We start from the raw sequence: 12,335 nt of genomic DNA on the forward strand, positions 1-12,335 counted from the left end.
GGCTTTATGTTCCGTCCCAATGAAAACTAGTTTGAAAATTCAAAAAAATATTTTATGGAAAACGATGCAACGTGCTGCTTTGTTGACGCCATGACCGAGCGGGCAGATTAGCGTTCGATATGAGAAGGTCGCTCCTCCCTCACCACTTTTGCTAGTACGTCAAAGGCCATAGCCCGGTGAATTTAATCTAAATCCCTCAATTTCTACGATAATAAACAGCGTCGATTTCAGATTTTGCGATCCGATTGGCCAGACATCCTGTCACTGTTGCCTGTTCAAGTCTGGTGTTGACGTAATCCTGTCTGCATCCAAGCCCCGCCCCAATAGACAAAATGCTATTCTGGATCCTCGGGACGTCCATACCATAATCCTAACCCTAACTCCTACCCTTACCTGACCCCAACCTTAACCATATCCATATCCATAACCCTTACCTAACCTTAACCCTTGCATTAACCCTTTTTAAATGTAAACTTCAATGGGGGCAGGGACGTCCCAAGGATCTCAGATAGCATGGACCCCCCCAATAGGAGCTCAGCCGATTTGGACTTGAACGAGGTGGTGAGCACAGAAACCCAGCAGACAGACTGTTACAAAGTAGCACAAGCTGTCTGTTCATAAACATCAGGGATACTGGAGTACCGACGGCAGGCTGCGGTCCGGGTAGGGGGAGGGGGAGGTCGAAGGCAACTGAGACCCTAGACCACTGACTTTCACCCGCAGAAGACTTTACCGAGAAATAAAATATCGTATGTTTTTTTTGTGATTCCTGCCCCGCCGCGCGCATGAAAAGTGAACTGGAGAAATATTCGAGCCGTTTTTCGTTTAGATTTCCAAATGTAAATGTTCAACTTCATGGGTCTAATAAACGGTACAGCGGCCATACAGACCAATGTATCCTGTACATGTAACTGCAAACGCTCGACTTCATTCCAAAGCATGGAGATCAGTAAGTACTTTTTGTAATGTTCAAGCGAACTATTGCTACTTTGCTGCACGTTTCTTTCCTACTTGCACCGACCAAGCTTGATTGGGTCTATTAGCTCGCGCAGGCTTCCATTGAGTGGCAGGTAGACAAACTATTAGATATCCCACCTCTATACTTTCAATTCAGCACAATTTCTGGCTGACTGCCCTGTTTTTTTGTGTGCAACGTTTGTCAGCCATATCATGAGTTAACTCCCAACAAGCAACTTTTTGTCCTTAACATTGGGATTTTCGTCAACTGAACGTCTAAACTGTCTGCCATTGTTTGACATGATGAAACGAAAGCTTATCTGGTCGTCACAACAAAGTTTATTATTGTGCAAGCCAGACGTCTAAATAAGGTCAAATATACTTCCATAAAAGGTGTCTCAGCGAATATGTTTTATAGTACAAACCTTGTAAATGAATTGTGTATGTCTATGGGCAATAAAAGCAAATTCAGGTTATTGAAATGAGCTCTATTCACAAGTAAAATCTTGTTCATACCATGCAGACAGTAATCCAAAATCTTCAATGGTGGAGTGAGAGCAAACAGTAGTATTTTTGATATTTAAATCAATAGATTGATTTTTCAGACGGGGATTAATAATTTAATTAATAAACCCAATAAAATAGGGTAACAAATATAAATATGTTTTTATTAAATAGTGTAATTAGAGTTGAGGGGACATTTATTAAACATTAACAACAACAATACAATTATTTTCCACACGTATGATGTGTGGTCTATTGATTGACTCATATTTTGGCAGGGGCAAGTGGAATTAATGTATCATCTTTGATGAATATTTCTCTGACAGACCCTCTAGTCCCAAAAAGTAATTTAGGAGAAAAGAGGAATTTCTTCTAAAGACAGTTAAGCTAAGCTCTGCCTGCAAGAGCTGTGTGATGTTTTGTCTAGAGATGGAGGGGATAAAAACGAGAGATTGAGATGCTCCCTCGTTTGATAAGTTTCCCAAAGGAGACAACCGGTCTATATATTTTAGAAAAAGATTTGGACATTTTGAAAACCTCTAAGTAATGGACTGTGAGCTCCTGTCTCCTTCTGCGTAGTCTCCTCTTTCCCAGATAAATATTTTCTGCAAGGAACTAGCCAAAATGTCAGTATTTTTTTGTGCTTGTGCAGCGATTGTGGAATTTCAAATGTGATCTGCTCTTGGCTTCCCCATAATTAAGATGCCCTCTTGTATCCTGTCTGAAGTGCTTTGTTTTTCTGTGGTAGGGCAATTCTCAATTGAAGATGAAGTGTAAAGTGAATGTCTAAATACACTGTGTAGTCACTTCGCTTCGTCTAGACTAGAGGTCGACCGATTATGATTTTTCAACGCCAATACCGATTATTGGAGGACCAAAAAAGCCGATACCGATTAATCGGCCGATTTGTTTTATGTATTTGTAATAATGACAATTACAACAATACTGAATGAACACTTATTTTAACTTAATATAATACATCAATAAAATCAATTTAGCCTCAAATAAATAATGAAACACGTTCAATTTGGTTTAAATAATGCAAAACAAAGTGTTGGAGTGTCACGTCCTGACCAGTTAAGGGTTATGTGTTGTTGTAGTTTGGTCAGGATGTGGCAGAGGGTATTTGTTTTATATGGTTAGGGGTGGTGGTGTAGGTAGTAGGTTGTTTTATTTATGTATTCCGGGGGTTTTGGGCAAAACTTGAAATCGGGCCATTCCATTTAATCGGTCGACCTCTAGTCTAGACAGCCTGCCAAAACAATGAGATGTGGTGGATGCCCAAGCAAGCTTAAAAATCAGATAAACAGAAAATCTAAATACCACTGCCAGAATGAGGATATTATCTCTGTTTGCCTCTGTTAAACCAGAAACTCAGTCTATTTGGGAATGCTCTCTGTCTTTCTCTCTCTCTCTCTCTGCGCATTTAAAATAATATGTTAAAATCTATTTCAACGCTTATTATCTGACTATGTGGGTGGGGTTGGCGGGGAGCTCATCTCAAGCTTCGATTTGGTGCTGTCTGGCGTTCTAAAGAGCACACATTTCTAAAGCCAGTCGAATTTACAGTTCTACATGGGATGACAGAAGTGAAAGCTATTGCGCAACCCACAATTTTCTCAGGATGGTATTTGTCAGCACATTAGGCCTATACAATGCACTTATTCAGTACACAATCTTCTCTTTTCCCCCTAATTTATTCAGTAACGCTTTAGCCTATACACTGAGAATAGCCCCCCACCCCCTTTCCCTCAGAACAGCCTCAATTCGTTGGAGCATGGACTTTAGAAGGTGTTTTTAGTGTTCCACAGAGATGTTGGCCCATGTTGACTCCAATGCTTCCCAGAGTTGTGTCAAATTGTCTGGATGTACTTTGGTTGGTGGACCATTCTTGATACACACGGGAAACTGTGGAGCGTGAAAAACCCAGCAGCGTTGCAGTTCTTGACACAGACCTTGGCAGCTACTACCATAGCCTGTTCAAAGGCACTTAAATATTTTGTCTTGCCCATTCACCCTCTGAATGGCCCACATACGTAATCCATGTCTCAAGTGTCTCAAGGCTTAAAAATAATTTTTAACCTGTCTCCTTCCCTTCATCTACACTGATTGAAGTGGATTTAACAAGTGACATCAATAAGGGATCATAGCTTTCAGAGCAGGGGTTCTTAATGTTTGGTACACTCAGTGTATGTCTATGCTTCCAATACTGCTCAACACTTAGCCTATTAATTTGATGCAATGATGATAAACACTGGTGGAAAATAGCTTTTGATGCACTATACTAAATTGTCTATGTCTATCATAAATAAAAAGCTATTACCTTTTATGGCTATTTTGCTGTGCCCAGACTAGAAACCAAAAACATCTTGTGTTTCTTGATGTGACAAATTCCTGTTGATGGTCATTTGATTCTGTCGAGGCTCTGATTACTTCCCAGCAAGACAGACTCAGAGAGGAATCAAAAAGGACTTCCCTCAGTTCGAGATATCGACATTGTGATACTGTAATTAATCGTAATACGATACTCTTCCATTATACAAACATCAAGGGCAGAGGTTCAGGTTCTTTTAATCTGTTTCTCTCTCTCGCTCCCCAAAAATCTAAATATGAGTCTGCCTTTAATAGGCATGTCAATGCTATCAGGGGTATAAGCTAGAGGTCGACCGATTATGATTTTTCAACGCCGACACCGATACCGATTATTGGAGGGCCAAAAAGCCAATGCCGATTAATTGGCTGATTTTATATATATATATATATATATATATATATAAGTGTATATAGTGTGTATATATATATATATATATATATATATATATATATATACACTGCTCAAAAAAATAAAGGGAACACTTAAACAACATAATGTAACTCCAAGTCAATCACACTTCTGTGAAATCAATCTGTCCACTTAGGAAGCAACACTGATTGGCAATACATTTCACATGCTGTTGTGCAAATGGAATAGACAACAGGTGGAAATTATAGGCAATTAGCAAGACACCCCCAATAAAGGAGTGGTTCTGCAGGTGGTGACCACAGACCACTTCTCAGTTCCTATGCTTCCTGGCTGATGTTTTGGTCACTTTTGAATGCTGGCGGTGCTTTCACTCTAGTGGTAGCATGAGACAGAGTCTACAACCCACACAAGTGGCTCAGGTAGTGCAGCTCATCCAGGATGGCACATCAATGCGAGCTGTGGCAAGAAGGTTTGCTGTGTCTGTCAGCGTAGTGTCCAGAGCATGGAGGCGCTACCAGGAGACAGGCCAGTACATCAGGAGACGTGGAGGAGGCCGTAGGAGGGCAACAACCCAGCAGCAGGACCGCTACCTCCGCCTTTGTGCAAGGAGGAGCAGGAGGAGCACTGCCAGAGCCCTGCAAAATGACCTCCAGCAGGCCACAAATGTGCATGTGTCTGCTCAAACGTTCAGAAACAGACTCCATGAGGGTGGTCTGAGGGCCCGACGTCCACAGGTGGGGGTTGTGCTTACAGCCCAACACCGTGCAGGACGTTTGGCATTTGCCATAGAACACCAAGATTGGCAAATTCGACACTGGCGCCCTGTGCTCTTCACAGATGAAAGCAGGTTCACACTGAGCACATGTGACAGACGTGACAGAGTCTGGAGACGCCGTGGAGAACGTTCTGCTGCCTGCAACATCCTCCAGCATGACCGGTTTGGTGGTGGGTCAGTCATGGTGTGGGGTGGCATTTCTTTGGGGGGCCGCACAGCCCTCCATGTGCTCGCCAGAGGTAGCCTGACTGCCATTAGGTACCGAGATGAGATCCTCAGACCCCTTGTGAGACCATATGCTGGTGCGGTTGGCCCTGGGTTCCTCCTAATGCAAGACAATGCTAGACCTCATGTGGCTGGAGTGTGTCAGCAGTTCCTGCAAGAGGAAGGCATTGATACTATGGACTGGCCCGCCCGTTCCCCAGACCTGAATCCAATTGAGCACATCTGGGACATCATGTCTCGCTCCATCCACCAACGCCACGTTGCACCACAGACTGTCCAGGAGTTGGCGGATGCTTTAGTCCAGGTCTGGGAGGAGATCCCTCAGGAGACCATCCACCACCTCATCAGGAGCATGCACAGGCATTGTAGGGAGGTCATACAGGCACGTGGAGGCCACACACACTACTGAGCCTCATTTTTACTTGTTTTAAGGACATTACATCAAAGTTGGATCAGCCTGTAGTGTGGTTTTCCACTTTAATTTTGAGTGTGACTCCAAATCCAGACCTCCATGGGTTGATAAATTGGATTTCCATTGATTATTTTTGTGTGATTTTGTTGTCAGCACATTCAACTATGTAAAGAAAAATGTATTTAATAAGATTATTTCATTCATTCAGATCTAGGATGTGTTATTTTAGTGTTCCCTTTATATTTTTGAGCCGTGTATTTGTAATAATGTCAATTACAACAATACTGAAAGAACACTTATTTTAACTTAATATAATACATAAATACAATCAATTTAGTCTCAAATAAATAATGAGACATGTTCAATTTGGTTTAAATAATGAAAAACAAAGTGTTGGAGAAGAAAGTAAAAGTGCAATATGTGCCATGTAAAAAAGCTAATGTTTAAGTTCCTTGCTCAGAACATATGAAAGCTCGTGGTTCCTTTTAACATGAGTCTTCAATATTCCCTGGTAAGAAGTTTTAGGTTGAAGTTATTATAGGACTATTTCTCTCTATACCATTTGTATTTCATATACCTTTGACTATTGGATGTTCTAATAGGTACTTTAGTATTGCCAGCCTAATCTCGGGAGTTGATAGGCTTGAGGTCATAAACAGCCCAATGCTTGAAGCACAGAAATACGAGCCTTAGGTCATTAATATGGTCAAATCCGGAAACTATAATTTCGAAAACAAAACGTTTATTCTTTCAGTGAAATACGGAACCGTTCCATATTTTATCTAACGGGTGGCATCCTTAAGTCTAAATATTGCTGTTACATTGCACTACCTTCAATGTTATGTCATAATTATGTACAATTCTGGCAAATTAATTACCGTCTTTGTTAGGAAGAAATGGTCTTCACACAGTTCGCAACGAGCCAGGCGGCCCAAACTGCTGCATATACCCTGACTCTGTGTCATGGCTGTCGAAAGGATCGGACCAAAGTGCAGCATGGTTGTAGTTCCACATTTTATTAAATCCGTGAAATTTTGCAAAACATAAATAACTGAATTTACAAAACAACAAACCGTGACGCAAAGAGAAACAAACACTACTCAAAAGATAATCACCCACAAAACCCAGGAAGAAAAACCCCTACTTAAATATGATATCCAATCAGAGGTAATGAGGACCAGCTGCCTCCAATTGGAGATCAACCCAAAGAACCCCAACATAGAAATAGAAAAACTAGAACTTAAACATAGAAATAGAAAACATAGAAAAACACAAAACACCCCCTGTCACGCCGTGGCCTACTCTACCATAGAAAATCACATCTTACTATGGTCAGGATGTGACAGTACCCCCCCCCCCCCAAAGGTGCAGACTCTGAATGCACCTAACTCAAATGAAACCACAAAACAAAAGGGAGGGTGACAATTGTCTATGGCGGCTCAAAGGCAGTCCACATAACCTTAACCTCCAGCATAGGAGGCGGCTCCGGTTCGGGGCGTACTCCCCGCTCCACCCGCTGATCCTTCTGCTTTATTACCACCTGACCGTGGATCGTCGTCAAAAGAAATGGACTGTAGATCATTGCTGGAGGTTCTGGGCTTCAGGCCGCCGCTGGAGGCTCTGGGTTGCAGGCCGCCGCTGGAGGCTCTGGGCTGCAGGCCGTCGCTGGAGGTTTCGTACTAGGGAGCGTCGCTGGAGGCTCAAGGACTGGGGAGCGTCGCTGGAGGCTCTGGACTGAGGAGCGTCGCTGGAGGCTCCGGACTGGGGAGCGTCGCTGAAGACTCTGGGCTGCAGGCCGTCGCTGAAGACTCTGGGCCACAGGCCGTCGCTGAAGACTCTGGGCCGCAGGCCGTCGCTGAAGACTCTGGGCCGCAGGCCGTCGCTGAAGGTTTTGTACTGGGGAGCGTCGCTGGAGGTTTCGTATTGGGGAGCGTCGCTGGAGGCTCCGGACTGGGGAGCGTCGCTGGAGGCTCCGGACTGGGGAGCGTCGCTGGAGGCTCCGGACTGGGGAGCGTCGCTGGAGGCTCCGGACCGAGGAGCGTCGCTGAAGACTCTGGGCCGCAGGCCATCGCTGAAGACTCTGGGCCGCATGCCGTCGCTGAAGACTCTGGGCCGCAGGCCGTCGCTGAAGACTCTGGGCCGCAGGCCATCGCTGAAGACTCTGGGCCGCAGGCCGTCGCTGAAGACTCTAGGCCGCAGGCCATCGCTGAAGGTTTTGTACTGAGGAGCGTCGCTGGAGGTTTCGTATTGGGAGCGTCGCTGGAGGCTCCGGACTGGGGAGCGTCGCTGGAGGCTCCGGACTGGGGAGCGTCGCTGGAGGCTCTGGACTGGGGAGCGTCTCAGGAGGTTCCGGACTGGAGAGCGTCTCAGGAGGTTCTGGTTGGGGAGCGTCACTGCAGGCTCCGTGCCGTGGATCATCACTACAGGTTACGCGCCATGGATCATCACTGGAGGCTTTGTGCCATGGATCATCACTGGAGGCTCCGGGCCATGGATCATCTCTACAGGCTTCGTGCCATGGATCATCTTTACAGGCTCCGGGCCATGGATCATTCCTACAGGCTTCTTGCCATGGATTATCCCTATAGACTCTGGGCCATGGATTATCTCTGGAGGCTTCGTGCCATGGATCATCCCTACAGGCTCTGGGCCATGGATCATCACTGGAGGCTTCGTGCCATGGATCATCCCTACAGGCTTCAGACCACAGATCATCACTGGAGGCTTCCTTCGTGGAGCTGGAATAGGTCTCACCGGACTAGAAAACGTCACTGAGAGTTCTGGACTAGGGAACATCGCTGGAGGCCGCGTGCGCGGAGCAGGCACAGGGTATACTGGGCCGTGGAGGCGCACTGGAGGTCTGGAGCTTATGGCTGGCACAACCCGTCCTGGCTGGATACCCTCCATAGCCCAACAAGCGCGAGGCGTTGTGACAGGTCGCACAGGTTTGTGTTGGCGAACTGGGGTTACCGTGCGTAGAGCTGGCGCAGGATAACCTGGGCCGAGAAGACGCACCGGAGACCAGGAACGCTGAGCAGGCATACTCCTTACTGGCTCAATGCCAACTCTAGCACGGCACCCGTGAGGAGCTTGCACCGAGCGCACCAGGCTGTAGCTGCGCACTGGTGACACGGTGTGTATCTCAGCATAACATGGTGCTTGCTCGATCACTTGCCCCCCACAGTAAGCACGGGGAGTTGGCTCAGGTCTCCAACCTGACTCTGCCAATCTCCCCGTGTGCCCCCCCCCCCCAATTTTTGGGGGTCTGTCTCTCGCCCTTGCATCGTTGTTGGTACAGCGCCTCATAATAACGCCGCTCCGCTTTAGCTGCCTCAATCTCCTCCCTCGGACGGCGATACTCCCCAGCCTGCCTCCAGGGTCCTTTTGCGTCCAGAATTTCCTCCCAGGTCCATTTCTGTTGCTCCTGGGCACGCTGCTTGGTCCTTTTGTGGTGGGTGATTCTGTCTCGGCTGTCGAAAGGATCGGACCGAAGTGCAGCGTGGTTGTAGTTCCACATTTGATTAAATCCATGAAACTTTGCAAAACATAAATAACTGAATTTACAAAACAACAAACCGTGACGCAGAGAGAAACAAACACTACTCAAAAGATAATCACCCACAAAACTCAGGAAGAAAAACCCCTACTTAAATATGATATCCAATCAGAGGTAATGAGGACCAGCTGCCTCCAATTGGAGATCAACCCAAAAAACAACAACGTAGAAATAGAAAAACTAGAACTTAAACAGAAATAGAAAAACACAAAACACCCCCTGTCACGCCCTGACCTACTCTACCATAGAAAATCACATCTTACTATGGTCAGGACGTGACACTCTGCTTGCACAGAACGCAAGAGAAGTGACACAATTTCCCTAGTTAAAAGAAATTAATGTTAGCAGGCAATATTAACTTAATGCAGGTTTAAACATATATACAAGGCGTTGATGTTTATGGTTAGGTACACATTGGTGCAACGACAGTGCTTTTTTCGCAAATGCGCTTGTTAAATCATCACCCGTTTGGCGAAGTAGGCTGTGATTTAATGGTAAATTAACAAGCACCGCATTGATTATATGCAACGCAGGACAAGCTAGATAAACTAGTAATATCATCAACCATTTTTAGTTAACTAGTGATTATGTTAAGATTGATTGTTTTTTATAAGATACGTTTAATGCCAGCTAGCACCATACCTTGGATCCTTGCTGCACTCGCATAACAGGTAGTCAGCCTGCCACGCAGTCTCCTCGTGGAGTGCAATTAATCGGCCATTCCGATTAATCGGTCGACCTCTAGTATAAGCCACAGTAAATGCTGCTCTACAACCAACTAACTAACAGCAGTTTGGTGTTTACCTTGGAGGTGCAAAACCAACAGAGCAGTCTCACCAACGCTAATGAGGCTTACAGACGTTATATCCACCTTAAATGCTCCCAAGGTTTAGAAACAAGGAAGGGCAAGGGATGGTTGTCTCACTATTTTAAGGGAAATTAATTTCTCAATCAAGTGTAAACTTTAGATACCAAATATGATATGCTGTGGGTTCTGTCCATATTCTCGGCCTAAAGTTTGAAGAAATGATGGCTCCAGTGCAGTGAAGATAGGCATAATCATTTGAAGCTAAATAATAAAGAAAATAGACTTAGTATTGTGCCCTCTGTAATTCCATCTGCAGTTTGGACTTTTTTTTAAAGGCAAGGGCTTTTATTGTGAAAGGAGAATACACACACACACACACGTACACACCTGTGAGCCAGGTTGGGAATCAGGCAGGCAAAATCATTATTCTGCAGCCTCACTTTGGAGATGGGCAGGAAAAAAGAAGGTGGGAACGTACCCAGCCACAGACCAAGGAATGCTTTTCTGTGTTCGACACCGTCCTCTGTCTCTTATTCCCTGACTTGGCAGGTCTTCAGTTGAGCAATGCACAGGAGCCCATATTCCCCCAAAGAGGTGTTTGTGCGTTTTCTTATTTCTCCACTCTGTTTTGTTTGATAAGGACACTGGATCTCGGTTTTGGACTGTTTCATTCTGGAACCTATTTGGCCGGATCCGGTACATCTCGTGGCATGAAATTTATTTTTTGTTACTTTTTTCAATGTAAAAATTATAATAAAAGCGATCAAAGTTCATTCGTTAATTATCCTGCCCCAAAAAAACATAATGTAAAAAAGTAGATTTTCAGGCCGGGTCTGATATTCTAAGAGTTGATTCGGGTTGGGTCGGCCCGGACTTATGGTTTGCGCAACATTGTAACTAGGGATGCACCGATATTACATTTCTGGCCGATACCGATGACTGATACTTTCCTTGCCAGAAAACCACAGATACCGATATTTAACATTTAAGCAGCATTTTAACCTCTAGGGCAGGCGGGACGAATTCGTCCCACCTACGTAACAGCCAGTTGAATCATGTGGCGCGATTTTCAAATACCTTTGAAATGCTATTACTTACATTTCTCAAACATATGACTATTTTACAGCTATTTAAAGACAAGACTCTCGTTAATCTAACCACACTGTCCGATTTCAAAAAGGCTTTACAACGAAAGCAAAACATTAGATTATGTCAGCAGAGTACCCAGCCAGAAATAATCAGACACCCAGTTTTCAAGCTAGCATATAATGTCACAAAAACCCAGAAGACAGCTAAATGCAGCACTAACCTTTGATGATCTTCATCAGATGACACACCTAGGACATTATGTTATACAATACATGCATGTTTTGTTCAATCAAGTTCATATTTATATCAAAAACCAGCTTTTTACATTAGCATGTGACGTTCAGAACTAGCATACCCCCCGCAAACTTCCGGCGAATTTACTAACAATTTACTAAATTACTCACGATAAACGTTCACAAAAAGGATAACAATTATTTTAAGAATTATAGATACATTACTCCTCTATGCACTCGATATGTCCGATTTTAAAATAGCTTTTCGGTTATTTACCATTGGGATAGTGTCTTACTCCTGCCCAGAAACTAGAATATGCATAGAATTATTAGCTTTGGATGGAAAACACTCCAAAGTTTCTAAAACTGTTTGAATGGTGTCTGTGAGTATAACAGAACTCAAATGGCAGGCCAAAACCTGAGAAGATTCTGTACAGGAAGTACCCTGTCTGACCATTTCTTGGCCTTCTTTGCCATCTCTATCCAAAACAGGGGATCTCTGCTGTAACGTGACATTTTCTAATGCTCCCATAGGCTCTCAGAAGGCGGCAGAACGTTGAATGATGACTCTGCTGTCTCTGGCTGAAAAACAGTAGCGCATTTGGTAAGTGGTCGATCTGAGAACAATGAGACGGGGGCGCGCATGCACGAGACGACTCCATGTTTACATTTTTAGTCTTTGAACGAAAACAACGACTCCCGGTCGGAATACAATCGCTTTTTTACGAGAAAAATCGCTTAAAAATTGATTTTAAACAGCGTTTGACATGCTTCGAAGTACGGTAATGGAATATTTTGAATTTTTTTGTCACGATATGCGCCGGGCGCGTCACCCTTCGTTTTCAAGATCATATTTATATCAAAAACCAGCTTTTTACATTAGCATGTGACGTTCAGAACTAGCATTCCCACCAAACACTTCCGGTGAATTTACTAAATTACTCACGATAAACGTTCACAAAAAACATAACAATTATTTTAAGAATTATAGATACAGAACTCCTTTATGCAATCGCGGTGTCAGATTTTAAAA

At 44.2% G+C, this 12,335-nt stretch overlaps 1 protein-coding gene across 2 annotated transcripts in view; it reads left to right on the top strand.

The window, feature by feature from the left end:
- Positions 1-529: 529 nt before the first annotated feature.
- Positions 530-12,335, top strand: part of LOC115151132 (protein TMEPAI-like) — a 106,241-nt gene continuing 94,435 nt past the window's right edge. For both annotated transcript variants that reach the window (XM_029695141.1, XM_029695143.1), the window contains exon 1: positions 530-949. In XM_029695141.1, coding sequence (XP_029551001.1) covers positions 844-949 — 106 coding nt within the window. In that variant the 5' untranslated portion in view covers positions 530-843. The remainder of the gene's footprint in view (positions 950-12,335) is intronic.

Source organism: Salmo trutta, chromosome 16, assembly GCF_901001165.1.
Source record: "Salmo trutta chromosome 16, fSalTru1.1, whole genome shotgun sequence".
Taxonomy (NCBI): domain Eukaryota; kingdom Metazoa; phylum Chordata; class Actinopteri; order Salmoniformes; family Salmonidae; genus Salmo; species Salmo trutta.